The 22746-nt window shown below is 36.9% G+C and overlaps 1 protein-coding gene across 1 annotated transcript in view; it reads right to left on the bottom strand.

Annotated features, from left to right (window-relative positions):
* The window catches only part of LOC129946561 (segmentation protein Runt), an 87921-nt gene that overhangs the window by 24826 nt on the left and 40349 nt on the right, over positions 1 to 22746 (bottom strand). Inside the window, exon 3 of the mRNA XM_056056801.1 lies at positions 9677 to 9877. Within this exon, the coding sequence (XP_055912776.1) occupies positions 9677 to 9877 (201 nt within the window). The remainder of the gene's footprint in view (positions 1 to 9676; positions 9878 to 22746) is intronic.

Below are 22746 nucleotides of genomic sequence, written 5' to 3'. Positions count from 1 at the left end.
GTGGTATTGCTGGTGGTAGCAACGCTCTAGGATATAGCACCAGGATGACAGGTGCCCTTAATAAGAAATAAGGTTGGGGGTCTGAGAAACTCTTCTGTTACCGAACTGAAGTTTCACTTTGAAAACACCTTTCCTGATGATGATGAAACCCTTCTCACAGCTCACACTCTATATTATACTCATCTCATATTATAGGAAAGAAAAATACGAGAAAAGTGAGTGGGAGAGAGAGAGAGCGAAAAAGGAAACCCGGTTCCGTTGGGTTTCTTTCACTTAGAAAACATCAATCAGAACTCTTTCATGGGTATATCCTTTTCCTCTAATGTGGAAGTGCTCTTATGCTGATTAATTTCATATCCTTGTGTGTTCCATAACCCTTTTATAACCTGCGTCATCGTTTTCGACGCCCGCCATCATGTTTACCTACCTGTTATGATTTTTAATTCATTATACATTTTTAAATTATTAAACATGAGCAATTTTTGCTCATGGATGGAGGTGGAGGTGATCCTTATTATTCAGGATGTTAACGATTTCCACATTATAATATCAAGGTCACACGCACTTACGCGTTTCATTGCCTGACGTTCACTGATGTACTATACCCGCATTCAACACCGACACAACCCCCGCCCCCATGCCTATTTCCGTTTCATATAAGTCAGTCTTTTATAAAGTTTTCCATACACGTGTGTCTGTGTAGTGTGTGTGTCAGTACATGGGTATACGGATATGAGCCCTTTTATTTTTGGGAAATTTTAACTCTCGTGTCCTTTTTAGTCCCCTGATCCTGGATGGCAAAGGAAAGTTTGGTAAAATTAATTTTAATGTGAAATTCATTTAGTTTCTTATGCTCGGCATATTGTCGACACGTTAACGTTGTGTATTTCAAGTGAGAATAAATTTATTCTAATGCAATTTGCATGCGAGAGATAGAAAGTTTAGAGAACCATGATGTGTGGATGGTGGGAGTGTGGGTGGAATAAGTTTGGATTTTGTCCAACCCATGTTTGATGGGCATCCAGAAAAAAAGGGGATTGGCAAAAAGTTTTACTTGTCGTCGTTGTTGGGTACCTTAAAATATACATACCTATATGAAAGTCCCTTTAGATTACAAAATAAAAATCAGTTTAACCTTTTTCTTGTATATATTTTTTTTTTTTTACAATGGCAAGAGAGGAACCAGTCCTTGTCATTTTACAAATGGAATTTGAGTGTTTGAAAGGCTTACACATGTCCTTGTTTTTGGAGAAGAGAGACTTTACATATTCTAACGACATCGACAAACGACGACGACTACGGAAGTTCTTTACAATGGAAATGGGCGTTTCAATTTTCTGAAAAGTTATCGTCAATAGATTTTTCCTGTTTCCGTTATTGCAACCAATTTAAATAATATCGAATTAGGTGTCTGAACTTTTTTTAAACAAAAAAAAAGGAAATTCACAATTTGTGGTTAAATTGTGCGAGCAAAATTTATCAGGTACTTGTCTAGAGTTTATTTAAAAGAAAACTTATTCGATCCAATCTCTTAAATTTGAAGTTTTGATAAATTTAAACGCTTAAAGTTTCATGGAAAATAAATCGGTTGATTAAAATACGTACATCTTGAAAACTGGCAGAGATAGCGTAACAAACAATAAAATTGATTCAAAGATGACTTTGTATTTTGATTTATGAAATTTTTAGTAACTAGTCAAAAATTAAAGCTACAATAAACTATAATTAGAAAAGTAAATATTGACTTTGAACTTGATTCGCCATTAAGAGGTTTCATTTTTAGTAGATCGCTTCAAAGTAACAGATTTCCACACTTTTTGAAATTCAATTAATACAAGAACTCAAATCGGTCAAACACACACAAGGTTGTATGTATCCTTGAAATACATCAAATTGATCCAGATTTTCATCAAAAATTATCTTCAGTGATTTTACGCATACTTAGAGTTCCGAAAGTCCAAAAACGATTTTTATAATACTTCTTCATCCTTATCGTCTTGTCAAGCAGTGACAAATGTCAAATTTTATTCACGTGGAAGACCATATGATGTATGGTCTTTCATGTATATGTCATGCAGTGTAGCAAAAGACTATGTAAGTAATGCAAGACAAATTGCGGTTAAATTTTTGTCGATGTACAGGAGCGGGTCAGTGTGATTACCATTAAGGTATAACACTAATGGATAATTGCAACTTTGAAGTTTTAGTAATCAAAATAAATTTTCTGCATAGATAACTGTCTTGCTTTGGTTTTTTTTTTTGTGTTTTTGTGTATTGTGATGGTGAAAAAATTTGTGTTCTGTATACGTCCATACTGTTTTAAACAGGCCAGCTGTTCTGGCACTTAGTGAAACCCAGGTTGGCGAAAATACCGATCATACGGAGTTTAACCTTCATGGTTATAGCTTCGTGCCATTATTCTTTTCTCACCATGGTATAGCCGTTTACGTCCGTAATGATGTTGCCTACCAGCTTCTACCGCAGTATGGCCAATGTATTAATACAAATTTTAATTATATATTCATACTTGTTTTATTTATCGTTGCCCAAGTTTGGATAGTAATTCGACTTCAAACGAATTCGATGCACTGTCCGACTCTATCCAGAGAATTGTATCCCATATTATGCGCAGTGAGATCGTTGTTACGGGCGATTTCAATGTACACAATTCTTCGTGGCTGCGTTATTCGGGTCAGACAACATCCGAAGGAAGGTATGTCGAGATTTTTGCTGAGTTAAACCACCTGACTCAGTTAGTTGACGAGCCAACTCGGATTCCTGACGTTGCAGGTCAATCCCCCAACACTCTAGATTTGTTTCTTACTTCTGATCCTAATAAACATACTGTCAGTGTATTATCGCCTCCAGTTAAAGTTAAAACCCCTACGAGAACCGTTTGGCAATATGAGAAAGCCCACTGGGACGGTCTCAATGAATTCTTCAGGAACTTTAACTGGTCAATATGCTTCCTCGATAATGACGTGGATCCCAGTGCAGAATGAAAATTTTTTATCCCGAATAGGGTGAAATCTATCAAACCCAAAGAGAATTCATGGTTTGATTCGAGTTGTAAAGAGGTTATTAGGATCAAAAATGTAAGTTTCCGGAGTTACAAAGCCAACCCAACTGAGGAAAACCGGAATAAGTTCAAACAAGGTAGAACGACCTGTAGCGGACATATACAACGCATTAAATTTTTGCATGACCAGAAATTACGGCAAAAAATACTACACTGTCGCAATGGTAGTAAACATTTCTAGTCATTTGTAAAAAATGTGCGTAACACTACGTCTTCGTCAGTTCCGACTCTTGTTTCCAATGACACTCCCTATGTAAGCTCGATTGATAAAGCCAATTTGCTTGCAGCATAGTTTGCTGTTAATTCGATGCTGCCAGTGAGTGACATGACTCCACCTGTACCTGAAAGCGTTAACGATTCTATGGGACGAATCTTTTTTCGCACTCGTTCAATTACTAGATTACTTAAAAATCTTGACATTCACATATCCTCTGGCCCGGATAGTATCCCCGCTATTGTTCTGAAGAGGTGGTTTTCAACGCTGGCAAAACCACTGCGTAAGCTTTTCCATCTGTCCTATTCTACAGGTCTCTTTCCGAGTGGATGGAAAACTGCATTTGTCCAGCTTGTCCCTAAAAAAGGCGAATCCTCCTCACCATCCAACTATCGTTCAATTGCACTTACATCCCTTCTTTCCAAGGTCATGGAAACGCTGATCAATTTTCAGCTTAAGAAATATCTTGAAGAACGAAAGCTTCTTAATGACCGGCAGTATGGCTTTCATTGCAATAGGTCCACTGGTGATCTCATGGTTTATCTCACCGAACAGTGGAACAAATCTTTACATCGTTTTGGAGAAAGTAAGATTATTGCACTTGATATTTCAAAAGCTTTTGATAGAGTTTGGCACCAAGCTCTCTTATCGAAAATGCGTGCTTTTGGTAAAGATGAATCCCTTCTTCGTTAAGTTAGAAATTACGTTTCGGAACGTTTAATTCAAGTAGTTTTGGACGAGTTCAAATCTGATATTCACAAAATAAACGCTGGTGTGCCCCAGGGCTCCGTTTTGTCTCCGACTCTCTTCCTCATTTTTATAAATGATCTTTTGTCTGAAACTTCTAACCCACTAAATTGTTTCGCGGACGACTGTACCCTCAGCTTTTCATATTCGTTTTTAGATTCTCATCCTTGTTCTTCGGATGTGGACTACCAACGGCAGCGTATGATAAGCTCATTAAATTCTGATCTTGACAGCATTGTTCAATGAGGATTCAAAAACCGTGTAGAATTGAATGCTTCGAAAACTCAATGCTGTCTACTGTCGCAAAAGCGTAACCCTTCCCCAATGCCACTATCCATGAGTGGTACTTGCATCAAGGAGACTGAACAGCTATCAATCCTAGGTATGTGCATTACAAACCACTTGTTGTGGAGTGATCACATATTTGACATCGCCAAAAATGCTGCTAATTGTTTAGGTTTTCTCCGACGATGCAAGAAGTTTTTTTACCCCTTCTAATCTGGCTATAATTTATAAAGCCTATATTCGTCCAAAACTTGAGTACAATTCCCATATTTGGGCACTTGAGTCTCTTGGACAGAATTCAAAAGAGAGCTCTAAAAATGATAGGTGACCATTGTCTAACTGAAACTTTTGCATCTCTCGAGCACCGTCGTAAGGTTTCATGTCTCTTGAACCACAACTCTCAACCATTCCTGTGTGCGAATAGTGCTTTCAGAAATGGAGAGGACCTACGGTTTTAAGCCGAATCTGAAGGGCAAATTTAAGAAAGCACTTTTCATGACAAGAATTACTCTTGGAAAATTTGTCAATTCGAACCCAAGACCTCTTTTAACCATTTTTGTCATCTATACCTCAAGCACCAGTAAAGATATCGACTTCGAAAATATGCAAAAAACGTTAGCGACATTAATTAAATATTTGTTTGTATTATTATTGTTATTTCTTTATTTCATTAAAGATCATTTTTTTACAATTTTGAATTAAAATAATATATGATTATGGCAAGATTGGCGTCTGCCAGAAAATAACATTTGCTTTAATAAAATAAATAGTTGGTAAGTTTTCATTAGATTTCTTGTTATAAAAAAAATATAATTTGTTTCTTTACATTCACTCAAACAGGAAAAAATAAATGAGTTTTGATAACTATTGATTTTTGCGCTTTAGTTTACGTTTTTATATATATTATTAATTGTTTTAATATTTTTAGGAAAACAGAATTAAAAATTACAAGGTTGAAAAGCTTCTTCGATAATTTAAGGCATGGTCACAGAACATGAAGAGATTTGACCATCGAACGGATCCGTTTATTACGCTAAACATTTGTTTTCTAGAGAGGAAGGACCCCATGTTGAAAATAATGCTTTCGAATTTCTTGTAGTATCGGACAAATAGCTATGGAATGGTAAATATCGTCACGCTTATTCCTGTTCCAATAATTGCAAAGGAGAGGTAAATCTGACCAATGAGGAATATAATTCATGTTCAATATTTCAACCCTTGCTCTGAAAATTGTACCTATAGCTCTCGCAGAAAGTATAATTTGTAGCATGAGTATTTAAGGAGTGGATTAGATTTCTATAAATTTCTCTTATTGACGATGATGATGCTCTATTTAGATGTTGAAGATATATATTTTCATCAACAACGATAACATTCGAATAGATATCTTGCCAGTTATCTATGTTAAACTCAGTCAGTTCAAGAGAAACCTTATGCAATCGTGCAAATTGAGTCCATTCCTTCATGTTAGATGTGTGAAGATTCGAACTTTTTTTACTCATAACTCTTGTTGAAAAATCTGCATGCAATTTAAAAATTTTAATATAAATCGGCGCAATTCCAGACTCAATAAGAATTGCATGTGTTGGAGTCGAACTTGGTAACCGAAATAATCTTTTGAAAAAGAGGCGTTGTATCAACTCAAATTCTTCAAAATAGGTGTGACCAAAAACTTGAATATCGTAAGACAAGCAAGTGTCAAGTGTTAATTATGTTAAGAGGTACTTTAGCTTCTTTACTCTTACGCTGAACATGGTTATTGAAGCTACTATTAGGAGACATCAACATTCCCAGATATTTGAACTGCTGTACTATTTCAATAGGTTGGTTGTTAAGGAACCACCATTCTTCTCTCAACCTTCTAGAACTCCGTGCCTTAAATACCATTATCTTTGTTTTCTCTGGGTTTTTTTAAGGTCCCAGATATTGCAGTACGTTTGGACCCTATTGATTTTTAGCTGAAGAGAAAATGGTTTATCTGCCAGAATAACCAAGTCATCCGCGTAAAGAAGTACTTTTATACGAATATCAGAAAAATAAACTGCACCGGGTGAATTATGAAATATCATCAATGTAAAGGGCAAACAAAATTGGGCTGAGGATACATCCTTGGGGAACACCTGCAGTCATTCAAAATCAATTTGAAATCTCGGCTCATCCCAAACTGTAACATAAGTTTTACATACAATTTATATATTTAAAAATTTTCTAGAGGAGGCTATTTTGTAAATAAGAGCTGGTTGATTGATGGTATCAAATGCAGCTTTTAAGTCGATAAGGACAGCATACATCTTCTTTTTCTTTTGAATATATTTGTTAGCAATACTTGATAAAGCAAAAACATGGGTAACCTTTGAAAATCCATCACGAAAACCAGTTTGAAACATATTTGTGATCTCAAATATTTTACGAAATAATTTTGCCTTCGGCATTATTGTATGCTTCGAAGAAGCACGTTTTTAATATTTTTTCTGATAATGATAACATTTTTAGAAAAAAATTGTACAACAAATAAAACCTAAACAAAAAAAATTGATTTTCGAATCGAATATCTTTTCAAAGTTATTTACTTTAAAATAATTTGATCTTATAACAAATATACTCGAATATTTTTTCAAAGTCATTGACTTCAAAACAATTTGATCTTACAGAAAATATTATTTTCAGCATTTGATTAAATTTTCAGAAAAATCTAGTTCACAATTTTTTATAAGAAATAAAAATCTAAATCAAATACTACACAAAAGTGTTCAAAACTGTTGTAGGAATATCGCTAGAATTTCTCGACTTCACAACTTTTGTATTACATGCAAAATTTTGTTATTTACTAAAAATTATGTTCTAAATAATTTTGCCAACTCAATCGGTATTTTTTTAAATGCAAAAAAACGTTTAAAAAATTCTTCTAAAATGAAAAAAAAAAAATGTTTTTTAATCAAATCAAAATTATTTTATCTATATGCTAACCATCAGCACATTTTTTAGAAGTATTTAATTGACAACTTTTTTTACCAAACAAAAAAACCTACAAAAACAACAAAAAACTGATAAAAAAAGGTTTTCCACTCAAGTATTGTGAAAAGATTTTAAATTTTATATATCACAGAAATTATTCTTATTAATATTTTGTTTAAGTTTTAGAAAACTCGAAAGATGGGCTATGGGCATGGATGGAAAGTTATCAGTGTGGATCGTATTTCAGCTACTTTTTTATTTTGGTTTTCAAATTTTATTTGATAAAAACAGTTTTAAAATAAGTGCGTTTATGATTGTTAAAATCTTTAATTTCTTGTGGACGTAATAATTTGATCACGCCCTGCAACAGGTAAATTAAATTTCAATAAAAAGAAACACTTTTTAATACTCATTATCAGTAACACTTCATTTATTTTTTTGTTCTCACGAGTCAAATATTCTTACAAACTTTTGAAATCGTACTATTTTTGTGAACTTTCTGTTAGAACTTCGTCTTGTGTGTTTTTTTACTAAAATATGGAAACCTTTAACATTTTATTTCTTCATTAGTTTGGAAATACAACCAATGCTAAAAGCTATTGTAGAAAACTTTCATGCATACCAAAGTTGTTCGAGAACAGAGTTTCTAAGAATAGTCATTTATTCAGTAAATCAATAAATGTTTCTGAACAACTTGGTTTTTCTCTAAAACTTTAAAATTCAATAATGAAATAAGTAATTATATGTAGGTATAAATAGGGTCAACTGCTTTATACTCTTCCTAAAATTGGATATTGGATGAATATCCACAGTGGATCTGGAGTTCTTCAAGGGAGTCTTATTGGACCTTTGCTATTTTAAGTGTTTCCTATTGGCATAGGTGAAGATCTACTTTACTCAAAAATCCTTATATTTGCAGATGACTTTATGTTCCTTAGCTTCTCAAATCTAAGTGATTATATTTTTGTGAAGATCAATATATTGATTGAGCCTTTGAATGTTCCCTTTAAATTGAAAAAAGCTCAATAAAAAAGAGTAAAGTTATGTCATTGATGTCATCACAAGTAAGGGAAATAGGCTGTTTGGATTTATAAAGAGGTTTTTAAAAGTAGTAAATGATTCGTAAACTTCAAAAATGTCCTACTATGCGCTTCATCGTACTGTCCTGAAGTAGTGTTGCTATTAATGGTGTGCTATCCATGATGCTTCAATAAATGGAATTGAAAGTGTTCAAAAACATTTCTTCTTACATGTCCATCGTTATTATGGGATATAAATTAATAGACTTGAAATAAAAAAAATATATTTTTTCATTAATATTAAAAAAAAACTATTACATTCCTCTCTTTTTTATAAAATAGTTAACATTTTTTTTCAACAATAATTATTTATCATTCCAAAATTCACATTATTCACTTTTACTGTACTCAACTATCAGATTCATTGATTTCAATGAAAATTAACATTATTACATAATTCAACTTAATCAACACCCTATAATGTTTGTTTTTTGTTTATTTTGTTTCAGAATGTTAAAATGTTGCTCCCCTTTGCTTGTCATCACTTTCATCAACATTTTCATAAACACATCAATAACAAACAACATTAAACCTCCTCAAAACCCACCCACGCTATATTCCCGTTGCCACCCAATTATGCAGAATAAAAGACAAGAAGTGCCTCTTTTTGCCGTCTTAGCGTTAGCAACCATTTCTCCCACCACATTGTATCATCGCCACAGCAGGTCTACATAGCGGAAGATTAAAATCCATTAAACACTTAATCTCCTAACAAGAGTTGAATAAATTCCAAAGAACTTCGAAAGAGGTTAAGGCCGAGATGACATCCAAACAATGCCTATAGCTTAAAAAGGGGTGCGTTAGAGTTGTACGTTATTATTGTATAGATAAACTTTTACCCTGGCACGGGGTTAAACGCGCATTGCGTCATTGAAAATTTTAAACCGCGAGGTGTCGTCGTGAATAAGTAATTTTTTGTCTTCACAAATCACACATAGACACACTTCTTATAGACTAGTGCCGGGGCTGTAATCGTTATCGGATAATGTCTTTTTTCCACCCTCGTCTCATATATGAACCCTTATGTCGTCAAACACAAACAAACAATGAAAACCCATACAATTATGCGGTAATTTAAACTCCAAAATGGCTTGAAGCTTCAATAAGCCCCCCAAAATAACAACAACAAAAAATATAAGACTAAATTGGACTTTTCCAATGGTTAATGCAGTATACCCAAAAGCATGAATTAGTCCCCTCTTTATGTCGAGACTTAAAAGAGGATTTATAAAACCATTCAAACCGATTTGATGCATAAAGAAGACAACAACAACAACACCAATAGAACATGTAAGTAGATCAAATTTTAGAAATTACCTGGCAATTTGAACGATAAGCCTCCCATAAGTGGATCCGGACCAAATCGCTGCGGGCCAAATGCAAACGGATGAAATCCTTGATGTCGTACTTTTGACCTTGGCTCACGGGGACCATCAACGGTTACTTTGATGGCTTTAATATAGGTAGCTACTTGGACGGGGGATGATGATATAACGATGGTTAGACTAAAGCTTTTCCCTGAAAATAAATTAATATAAAAGTATGTAAATCCATATATATGTATGTATGTATGTATGTGTAAAGAAACATTGTCTATGAATTGATTAAATTAACGGTTCATTGTCTACTGCATTTGCATTTTGCATATAATTAAATTTTGATTAAGTCATTTGATGAATAAGAAAGTTATTTGAATTGCACCTTCTGATAGTAGATGCAGATATATAACCATTATACAAAGAGGGGTGCAATGACTTCATCAATATGCAAATCAACCCCTTTATTGATATAGTAGTTTTGTAAGTGCAATTTAAGTACATTGATCAGGTTGATTACCTTTAGGAATTTTAACTGTTCAAGAAGAATTTATTTACAGTTGGTTGAACAAGCAATTATAAACAAACACACTTCTTGAATTAATCCAAAAAATATTTTAATTAATAAAACGAGTTGTGAAGAATAAAATTCAAATTATTCACATGTGAGGAGGTGGTGTTTAGAGTTCAAATTTTAAGCAAGTTTTTAAAAATTATAACAAACAAGTCAAAGGGTTTAAAGAACCATATCTCAAAAACAGTTTGAGTATAAAGCAAAGAAGGAGTTGTGAGAAAAGACAGTTAAAGATAAAGTGCATAGTAAGACATTTCACATTCGCGTAGTACGGCTAAGAAACGAATCCCTGAACTTTGCAGAACTGCTTCAGTTAGGCTCAAGGGTAAACTGACGGGCATCGGTTGAACTTTTCAAGGGAATAAATGGAACTGGATACTTTGCTAAAAAACAGTCGGTTAAGATAACTTTAAAAAACGGTGAGGCAAAACGAGGATAAGTCAATGATTTTATTGTCTCCAATCATTTTAAAATCTCTTCGTTGAATACTTTTCATGAAGATTTAGTTAATTTCTGGAGCTCTAGCCCAAATACATATTTTTGTGCAATGCTGTCCGAATTTAATGACCAGTTCCACGCTCAAATAAGAGGGATGTGAGTTTGTTAACAATAAAGAAAAGCTAAGGGCACTTTCGAAGCAAATAACTGGATCAGAAGTTGCAGACATTCATACAAATAAGAAAGAGTGTAGGAAACAGAATAGAGCCCTGGCTCACGTCAGTATTTATTTTGTGTTTTTCAGTCTTGAAACCACTCAATACTACTTGAATCGAACTTTTCGGAGGGTATTTACTAATTTAGAGAAGGTGAGGTTCTTCAAAACCAATGACACACATTTTTGATAAGTGAACATAATGTCAAATTCAAGCTCTTGACATATCAATTACTTTGTCCAAAACTATGTCAAAATTTGTTCCACTGTTTGGAACAGATTAGATCATTGTTGAACGAGAGCCGTTCTGCCGGTCATTAAAAGCCTTCGATCTATAAGATATTTCTCAGCGTATACATGGCCTTGGAAAGAAGGGGCGTGAGATCAATTGATCTATAATTCCAAGGAGAGCAAGAAGATTGTTCTCATAAAATCATTTAAGTTCTCAAGTACAGGCGGAGTTATAAAACTCTCGGGCAGAGTTAAATTCGCAGCTAAATTTATAGCAAACGGATTAGCTTTCTCTATAGAGGATCTTAAATGCCTTTACAACATTACAATATTTTGATCATAGTTTTTGATAATTCACAAATTTGGTTAGTTGAATATTAGCGTTGCAGGCCTTCCTTCCTAGTACCCGTGGCATGATGGTTAGTGCGTTGGACTGTCATGCAGAGGGTCTTGGGTTCAATCCCTGCCTGTGCCACCGTAATTTAAAAAAAATAATTTGCGCGGGTACTGCCTCTTGCGAGGAATTGACAAATCCTTCATGAGTAAATCTTGTCATGAAAAAGTGCTTTCTCAAATTAGCCGTTCGGATTCGGCCTAAACTTGTAGGTCCCTTCGATTCCTGACAACAGTACTAGAACACAGGAATGGTTGAGAGTTGTAAATTACCAGGCCCTGGTTCACAACGGACTGTTGCCCCACCCAATTTATTTATTTAGGCCTTTCTTCCTAAGTTAAACTTTTTCCAGTTTTTTTTTCAGTTAGGTTGTCTTTTAAAACGACGAAAATTTACTTCTTTTACGATATTAAACTCTTTGCAGCTCAAATTATACCATGTTCTTTCTTTGGGCAGATAATGTAAACCCCATTTGAGATGAAAATTCTCATTCCCAAAAGAATCAAACTCAACTGCATTGAAGTCAATGACATTATCGAATAACCACAGAGACCAGTTTAAGATCCGGAAATAATCGTTCAGGATATCCCACTTGGCTTTCTTATATTTCTAAATGGTTATCTTAGGAGCTTTAAATTCTTGTAAGTTATTATTTCATTCATACCAAAAAAAGAATAGTCTCTGAAAAACAAAGTTTAAAGCAAGTGCTTCATTCAATTCTTACGTAGATCCATTCCACTCAAAACCTCCTCTCAAAATTCTGTTAAAAAAAGATACTACTTCTAAACAAACTTCTTGTGTGCTACTAATTACCAAAAAAATTTTTTTTATATTTTCAAGGGCTTAGTCACAATATTGTAAGATTTGCCCCAAATATAAAATCAAAAAGAATCAATACACACTTTTAAACAGACTGTTCACATTCACACTCAAATGCAAACTATACCTTTGCTGAAGGTTTAGCACTCACATAATAACGGTATAGGTATACAATAAATTGAAGTTTCTCAATCAACCATCCAAAACCCTACAATCTCTCGATTACGTCTCAAACTCTAGAATTTGACCGCAAACAAATAGTGTCCACGATATGACGACAAGGACGACAACGACCAACGTCACCGTGTATATCCCCATCAATAGCTGTGAACAAGGCAATTATCAAAACCATATATATACAACGGAACCGGTCATCATTTAGAAACTCACAGCAATGGCTTGAAGGGAAGGCAGTCAGTCCGAAGATAAAGTTCCTTTGAGGTGATGCATATATCAAGAGCAGAGTTTCAACGGCAACGTTGAGGATGACGATGACTATGACGACGACGACGTAGAAGCTTCGGCCTCTGCTTCAGCCTCATATGACGACAATTGTCATCACTTTAAGCGCATTTAACACCAATAACTGTCCACATATAGGAAGGAATATTTATCCGCACTTCACGTGCACAACAATATAAAGCCAAAAAGTACGGTACGGTATGGTAGTTGACAATTGCAATACTCTCTCTCCATCTCACTCTCTGTTCTGAGGTTTCTGAGTGCTTTTGAGTGCTTCGTCTTTTGTTATTGTTGTTGTTGTTTGTCTAAAGTTAGTCAGAAAATTATCAACACAACACAATGTGACATATCGTCCAATCACCCTTGTCCCGCAACTGCCGATTTTCCCGGCTCCGGATCCTAATCCGAATGAGAGCAGGTTGACAATGATGCTGACGACTACATGAGCCTACACCAACAAACATGCAAAAGGACATGGGAGAGGAAATGTCTTATTACCAGAAGCATATTATAGTGCATATGCTTGAGTTGCACTTCACACAAGTCGATCGCCGTGTCGTTTGGCTCAGTTCGGTTCGGTCGGTGTCACCTTGCCCAACCCATTCCAAACCGGGGATACAAGGATACAAGCTAACACACACCCGACATCCGAGCAATAATGAGTTTAATGAATGAGCTTCGAAAACTGCAAGCTGCAAGCTGATGATGATGGGCGCAAGGGTCAGGGTGTTCGAGGTGACATCTTTGCATACAATCGGTCGGTTGGGTTAGGATTTAATCCGAAATCCTATATACGGGGATATTACAATCTATTTGCCATTGTCCACCTCTAAGTTGGACTTTCGTGTGTTTCTGCAATCTAACACACAAAACCCCTTGAAAACATATGCACACACATTTGTATATTATATATGTGTATAGTTTTATCCCCAAAACAAACATCTGGCGGTGCATGCGGCTGATTTTCTAGTCGTTTGCTATGTTTGGCAAGGTGCCTTGACAAGTAATTAATAAGGGAATCGAAATTTGTTTACACATCTGCCCGATTATTTCGCATTAATAATACCCTCATGACGATGATGATGATAGTGATGATGATGACGTTGATAATGCGCTTTTGAACTTCCCATATAAACGCCACCGTGTCCCATGTAATCGTAAATATATACACATATGCCAAAAACAACCATTTCACCAAACCCACCCACCTACACTTTACCCGACCGGCACAACGAACGCCTGACTGTCTGATGACGTGGGATGAATTTCCAGGATTAAAAGCAGACATACATATGTGTGCCTATGCACCTTCATTGATGGGGCACAATGTAAATATGTTTACACTTGGAAACTAGCAGTGCAAACATTTGAATGCCACATCTGGATTTGCTTCCTTCCAAAATGCACAAAGTTCCTATGTATACCTGGTTGTCCAAATGATATGACGGTGACAACTTATTTGGACAGGATAATTTATTATTTCTTTTCCTTTTCATGGCGTACCAGAAAAAATAAATAAAATAATCAGTAAGGTAACCAAAAACGGCTTTGGAAAATGTTGAGCCCTCAATTTTGATACAAATTGAGTAAATATTTCAGATTGTTTAAAATACGCAATATAAAAAAAACTTTTATATTGCGTTCTATTAAACAAAAATATTCCATGAACGCCATCGAGCTCCTATAATAATAAACTATCTTTTAATTCTTATAGGCCAGCTTTACGTAACTGAACTCCATCCCGCTATGGAAGCCGAGACTACGCCTCAGATAATTAATGATAACTTCTTGACGACTTTTGGATATTGTACCCGGACAAAGATTGGTTTCTGGAATGTGAGGACGCTTCTGGGCGCAGTAGAGAGAGAATATAATTGAAGGTATCTGGCATTGTGCCGACCTTCACTCCCTGCGTTTACGTAGTACAGTAATGATTAAGATATAAAGGGTTAAGCGAAGTGCGATAATTGGGATCGGGCAAATACAAGTCACTGACGCGTAAACACTGTCCTGCTCTACTATAGTTACACTCCCGAAAGCGCTCGAGAAGCTGGAGTTGGGTTACTCTTAACAAAAACGGCTATCAGGAGACATATTTCGTTAGAGCCCCTTAAGGAAAGGCTTATCAAAACCAGGTTTCAGAGTAGAGTACGGCCCGTCACCATTACACAGTGGTTCACGCCGAAGAAACTCGAATCTGTAGAAGAGAAAGAATGCTGTTACAGTCCACTTTAATCCGCCAACAACAGACCCCGCGCAAATATTATTTTGGTTATGGATACCTTAATGGTAAGGTTGGCAGTAACAACGATGGGCTAAGACATCTGATGGGGGTTTGCGGAGTCGGCAATTGCAATGACAAAGGTGAGAAGTTTATTGACTTCTGCAACGCAAATGACATTGTGATTGAAAACACACTGTATCATAAAATTAGCTGGTTGTTGGTGGACGGGGAAGCCTCTTTCGACCAAACTGACAGAATAGTAGGTGGAAAAGAAGGAAGCAATAACACCTGGCTTCCCGAAGAATCTTGGGCCAGCATCAACGAACGCCAACAGTTAAGGGCTCGAATAACTGCTGCACAAGGGAAAGAATACGGCATGAAAAAGAGAGAGGTTCACCGCAGTTTGTGCAGTGACAAGCGTAACTACATCAACGCATTGACGCAATAAGCATACAATTCTGCAAATAGGTGCGACAGCAGGTCCGTTTATAGAATAACCAAAAAGCTGACCGGTGCACACAGCTCAAAGCAACACCTGATGAAAGAAGTATGACGGTACTTTGCTAAGTTAGGTGGATGAACAAGTCAGAAGGTGGAAAGAACACTTTTCTTCGGTTTTGAACCGAGTATTTGCACACAACATGCAGCCGATGCCTGCTGAAGCGCACGAACAAACTAATTCCCGAATCCGCACAGCACCTCACACTAAAGATGTAAAGCACTTAAGAATAACAAAGTGGTAGGACTCGATTGAATTCCCGCAGAGCTTTACAAGCAATCAAGCAAACTGCCTCATCCGCTCATATGTGAACGAAAACGAAGCCTGGACTACCGAAAGCTTCCCCGATGGGTGAAAGAAGGCTCCCGAAAAACGAGATCTTACAAAGTACGAAAACTGGAGAGGAATTTGTGATCTACCTGCAAAGGGATGGATCTAATGGACTTGAAATCCTATTTAAAGTACTTGGATTAGCGGACGATGTTTGCTTACTCTTTCATAAGATCATGGGTCTACATAAAATTAATTTCGGCAAACCAAAAATAATCAGCCTCGGAACCCGATCATCCTCTCAAATAAATATTTTTTTTCACAACCGGTGTGAAAAAAGGAAACCTTCATTTTTTAAGTATCGTCTCCATCGAAGGCGGAACAGAACACGAGGTCATGCAGCACCGGCAAAGCGAAAGCAGCATTCGGTATGCTGTCGAAAATTTTCGATTAGCTTAAGAACACAGCTAAGACGGTTTCGCACAAATACCGATTCTGTGCTTCTTTATGGGTGTAGCACCATAAAAAGAAAGCTGAAACCCTTCGTGAATAGATGTCTTCACAACATCCTAAGGATTTTCTGGCCAAACCGAATATCCGACGAGGTCATTCATTGAAGGACAGGTCAGGAACCTAAGAACTCTATTATACGAAGGCGTAAGTGGCAATGGATTGGACATACGCTTTTAACAGGTAACAACTGCATTTCAGGCCAAGCAATGCAGTGAAATCCGCTCCCATAAGAAGGAAGAAGAGCTGGACGACCGAGAAGTACATGGCGCAGGACAGTCATGGAGGAATCAAGCGTCACTAGGCAATAGTTGGAGGGAGGTGACAAATATTTTCTATGTCTAGGAAGGTGGCAAGAGTAAATTCTTTATAATGGATTGTTTGTTCTACAGTACGCACTACCTCATGGAGGGCAGTCTCCGTAGATTTGCCCTTAAAATAAGCTTGCTGAGAGCTTTCGATAGGGCGTCCAACTAGGATTTCTCTAATATGGTGATCAAGAATGCGCTCCAAGGTCTTAAGCACAAAAGCTGTTAAGCTTATTGGTCTGAAATCCTTCGGGGATTCGTGACCTCGTGACCCACTTTTACAATAAAACTAATTTGACCTGTCTCCACGACATGGGCACATGTTTGAGAAGGAGGCAGCCTTTGAAAATTTGTTCCAGCCATGCAGCAGCCACATCATGCAACTTTTGAAGCATAACTGGCAGTATGCTATCCATGCCTGGGGATTTATATGGAGAAAAAGTATTGATTACCCACAAAATATTTTCTGTGGTTATAACGGAATTGAATTGCTCTACATGAGCTACGTTTAGCTCTGTGGTTTCAAGCGGTTCGGGGTTATCACTCTCGCAACCCGGAAAGTGCGTCTTCATCAGTAGCTCAAGAGATTCGGCTGGAGAAATGAAGGATTACAATGTTCCTTCGATAAAACTATGCTGAGCCTTGCGGAGTCCTTTATGTCTTTAATTGATTGACAGTATTCTCTCCAGCCTTGTCTCTTGGCTGATGACAGGGCTTGCTTGTAAATTTTAAGAGAGTCTTTATACGGTTGGTAAAACTTATGAATGTGGCATATATTGAAAATTGTCCTCGTCATTTTCCTAAGACTGGACAGTTCTTCATTCCACCAAGAAGGAAGGGTTTATGGCTATATTTAACTGGGCAAGAGACTCTTAAAACTTTACTTATAGAAGTTTCAAAGGTTTTCACCTTTGATTCAAGGTCTCCTATCGATTCAGTAAGTAAGATTCGGTAAGTTGCTTAGTTTGGAATTCGCAATTTGACGGAATTTCGTCCAGTCAGTTCTTTTGGGATTGCTGTAAGGCGGAGGGTTTTTCGATTCGAAATTAATTTGAAAAAGAATCCACTTGTGATCCGAAAACGAATTCAAACGAAAAACTCTTCAATTCTCCACTAATAATTTACGGTTGTTTACTAAAGTAACATCAAGCACATCCTCCCATCCATCATAATTTTCCAAACTCGGAAAGACGAAAATGGGAGAATTGCCTCTGTTACAAATGGTAGTATTATTTTTAATAATAAAATCAAAAAGTGACTCACCTCGTGCGTTGATCTCAGAACTTCCCAAATCGAGCATTGACGTCACCTCCGATTAGAAGGTTTGCCTTTTTGATGTTAGCTTCGGTTATCATTTTGCACACCTTCTCCGGAGGTGTATTGTGTATTTGTGTATTCTTATCTTCAAATCTGACAACTGTCAGATCGGGAGTGCTAAAATTTGGAGATAAGAACACTTTTAAATGTTTCTTAGCTTAAATACAAGTTCTGGGATTACCTTGGTCTTGATCTGAGGTTTTATAAAAGAGGTCGTATTGGTTGTCTTGAAGGCCTCGCACCTTGAGGCCGTTTAACCACGTTTCTTGGATAACGTCAATGTCGAAGTTTTCCTCCCTAAAGAAAACTCTCAGATTATCTGAAGCACACTTAGAGTGTTTCAGATTAATCTGCATGACCTTCAGCGCGTTTTTTAATTATTTTTAGCTGCAGAGCTGGGGCCCGGCAACTCGCTGGGGATCTCGACTCCGATTATAACATCGCCAACTTTGACGTTGTCATCAGCTTTGGTGGTGTCTGTTCTCCGACTCTGCAGAATTTTAATTTTGGCATTCCTGAGTTTGTACTCGTCCTTTTCGAGAGCTCCTAGACTCTCCTCGCTAATCCTCAGAAGGTAAGATTCGCTGGTCTTCTGCGGTTCTTCTGCCTTAACTACAGCCCAATCATGCATGTCCGCTTGGCTTTATGTTCATGAGCGGCAACCAAATTCGAGCCTTCGGTTGTATAGGGATGTCCTTAACTGGGATAAGCTTGAGCTTCAAGCCCTCCCAGTCATTGCTAACTTTAGAAATGCTTTCACTAAGGAAATCCCTAGAAAACCTGTCCGCGTACTTAATTACCCTATACCCCCTGATCATCTCGCCAGAGTCAAAACTAGGGTAGGGGCCCTCACTGTTTGACATAGTGTATGAAAACACCATCTCAGAGAGCTTGCCCTCCACAGTTCCACACGTTCAGCATACCTTTGCTGTTTGTGGAGAGCTCATCCACGCTGCTCCAGAAGATGGTGCTTTCACTGGCTTTGTCCGGTCGTCAAGCTTGCTCTTTTTCTGAAACGTGCAGATCTCTACCTGAGATCTGTTTCGCTTAACGGCCTTTTCTCGGCTGGCCAGAAGGTTGTTGTATTCATCAACAACCTTCTGGTACTTTATTTTATCTTGGGCGTCCCTCTCGTGAATCACTCCGGTCTCTTTATTTTTGGCAATCTTGGCAAGAATGTGAGAGGCCGTTTTGAAGCGTTTCCTGAGAAGAGAGATTGTTTTTTGGTTCCTCGAGTTCCTCGAGTTGTATACGGTTAAGGAAGTAAAGGAGTGCTATGAATAGCACTGCCTATACTTCCTGTGGTTTTGGGTTGCTCACAAGTACTGGAACTACCAGCACTAAATGAGTTCCCCTACAAAGTCTCCTGGCTGGAGGCCAAGAGTTCATCCTCCAAGTTTATGGATGGTTCTACGTTTGTCATGTCTAGTTCGTCCATTTTATAAAAGTTTTTGAATGTTGTTCAGACGAGTAGGTCGGAAAAAAAAGGCCAGCACCGGCAGAGCTGATATACCGGGGTAAGGCAGAAGATAAGACGGACCCTGCCAAGGCATCCGCTCTAGTCTAAACTAAAAATGTTAATATCGTCTCATGTGTCTGAGTCTTTTTATAGGTCTTAATAATTATTGTGAAATGTTTATTTTCTTGTAAAAAAAAATCCTATTTAAGTCATTGTAAAGTTTTTTATTTGAACAGAAATCATACCCATCATTACCAACTTTCCAAGTTTTAAATTAAGGATATAAAGTTAACTGAAGCTATTAACCATAATGTCTTAGGTATTGTTAAAAATATAAAGTTCTGAATTCGGTTGTAAGTTGGTCGATGAAACAGTAGAGAAAACATGATTTTTTATTTTAGGCACTTACAACGATAACTTTTAACTGGCGATAAATAATGTTTCCTCAACATTATCAAAAATCAGATTTTTTTCCCAATTTCAACTTTCAATTAGTTTTTAATTAGCCAAAGAAGAATCATTCATCTCTTCAACATATATTTTTATTTTTGGAGACATTGTTTAAACAAAGTGGATTTGTGGTTTTCAAACTTTGAAAGCAGTTTTAAATTTTTGTTGAATTGAAATTTTAGAACTATCTAAATTTGTAGTAACTTCATTAACTGAGTTATAGTTAAGTCAGCAAGGCTTATCTACATTACCGTATGCATGGTGAGTGAATGGAAGAGAAGGGGGAACGACCGACGACAAAAGAATACAAGTCTAATGCCTGAGATGCCTGGGGCAAGTAGAGCGCTTGGAAGACAATGTTCGGGATTGGATAGTCTTTGAATTAAAGCTGGGAACAAAGTGTTCTGATAACAATTTTCATCGTATCCATTTTTTTATAGATTTTGACATGACAAATAGAGAATGAAGCAAACTGTAATTGATAAACATTACATTTTTCTTAGTTGCAAATTTACTTTTAAAGCACACCTCAGCTTCAGACACAAATTTTTCATGTCGGCCATTTGAAGTTACCCATTGTACACCGTCTCCACGTCCTTTTATTAGTTTAAACATCTTTTGTGTTAGGAGTACTGAATTTACGATTCCTTAATTATTACTAATATACCATTCAAACCTTTAAAAATTTTAAGAATCTCCCAGATTACTGAAACCTACGATACCGCATGAAGTCCACCAAAAACTGTGTTGAGATCAATTAGAATTTCTTTTCTTTAAATGCTTTTAAGAAATGGCTCCAAAGACTTTATTAAAGGTTAAATTACACTTATTATACATTTTGGCTTTTTTCCAATAAGCAAGAATTCTGTATCCCCTAAAACCTACCTGCCTACAATTTAAACGTATTTTCTACACACAACAACATAGATATATGAAGATTTTTCAAGTCAAACTTGTATAACCATTAAAAGTGACCAATTCCTCCACACCATAGTTGATTTATGGCAAATCCTTTGCCAGACTGAAATCAATTACATCATACATCGTGTTTCAGTGTATTTTTCTTTTTGTCCTGTTGTTGTTTTAGCTTTCCTTCCGAATGGCAGTGAAAAAGCCAAAAACAACCTGTGTGCGGTGTCAATGTGGCCACCAGCCAATGGTTTCCATCGAGCACACAAGTCTGAGATTAGAAAAGGAATTCATTAAAGCGAGTCGTTCTCGTTCGAAACAATAATGGCTTCACATTACAAACTCTTTCTCCTTTTTCAAAGTCAGAAAAGATAAAAAAAACAATGAAACAAAAAATATAAGAATACAAGAATCAAAGTACAAAAAAAACATACACACAAATTTAAACACTTTAACAAAGCTGATGGAGCTATACCTTAACTATACTGTTTCAACTTCCCCCTTAACTTTGTGATGTGTAGGGAAAGTGCCGACTGACGATAAAAAACAAGACCCTGACACTGTCATCCTTGCCGCTGTTGCTGCTGCTGCCACCGACCAACGACGACGATGACTACACAATCATAAATATTGCTCCCACTTTTTGGGGAATTTTATTCTTTCATGAGCGCAGTCCCCCTTCAACATGCCATTCATCATAAATTCAACCCTTTTTGTCCTTGCATCCATTTAACCTTTTCTTTCATTTTTGTCCCCCGACCGGAACTACTGCCACATAGTAAAGCCTTGCCTTGCCTTTCCTTGCCTTACCTCGCGTCGAAACCTTGAATCACCTCGCCTCTGCCTCAGGACTGTGGCGTTTTGTTTCAAATGTGTTGACATTAAGGATAACAATAAGCAAAAAGATGCTTACAAAAAATGTATAAAGTCTAAGAGGGTTGCTCCAGAAATATGCCGTGTTTATCCCATACATATACGAATATGTGTTCGAGGCAAATACAATTGCTTCCAAAGTCATGAATCAAATATAAAGGGGCTACCTAACTCGCGCTCTCTGCCAACCTCTGATGCTCCATCTCCTCTCCATCCATCGGGAATATCAAAAAGTGAATTTCTTAAGGGTTCGAAAATACCCCAAACCCCTCACGACACACAAAAAAATCACTTTAAACTTTTTCGTTGACAAAAAATAATTCAAAAAGCCAACAACCCTCGTTTATTTATTGTACAACAAACATACGCATATACCTACCTATACACAAAAAAGGGGTTAGAATTATGACAGACTGTTGCATGCTTGTGGGATGGGGGGGCATCAAGCTCAACTTTCTCGACCAAAAACCAAACCATAGACGACGGGACCAGAAAAGCAGCGTTGACACTTACCTCAGGCGTCATAAGTCCTCATCCCTCTTGCTCCTGTTTTTGGTTGGTGGTAGTGTTATTCCTCTGCTTCCGCTGCTGTGCCGCCACCGCCGAGTCTTCGCCACTACCATCTCTGCTACTTCTATACCTACTCCTGATGCCTTCGAAAAATGACGATGTTATGAACCGGCCGAAGAAGTCATTTAAGCATTTGTCAGAACTGTCAACTACAATGGCACCCCATGAATTTCTTATGTTCTGTTTATATTTTCAGGATAAAGTAGAAAACGTGAACGCATGTAGGAGGTACATTCATGTGCAGTGCGTAGCTTCAACAGGGACGCATTTGATAAACCGTTTCGGTGCAGGGTCCTAATGCAACACTTAAAGAATCTTAAAATAAATCGGTTTGAACAAAAGTTTCAACAAACAATATATCAAAGCTTTATAGAAGTCTCATAAGCCGACCTAGTCCTTTTCAAAAACTGCAAACTTTTTTAACTGTCTGACGGAGACGAGGTACATGCTGGAGGGAAGAAGCGAAATGGGCGCGACAGTTAATAAATATGAACCTGAATGGAATCTCTTGGGCACGTTAGTCGATGATAGTACAACATAGTGCACAAGG

Source organism: Eupeodes corollae, chromosome 2, assembly GCF_945859685.1.
Source record: "Eupeodes corollae chromosome 2, idEupCoro1.1, whole genome shotgun sequence".
NCBI lineage: Eukaryota > Metazoa > Arthropoda > Insecta > Diptera > Syrphidae > Eupeodes > Eupeodes corollae.
The sequence above is the reverse complement of the archived record's forward strand: the minus strand, read 5'-3'. Positions and strand labels throughout refer to the sequence as shown.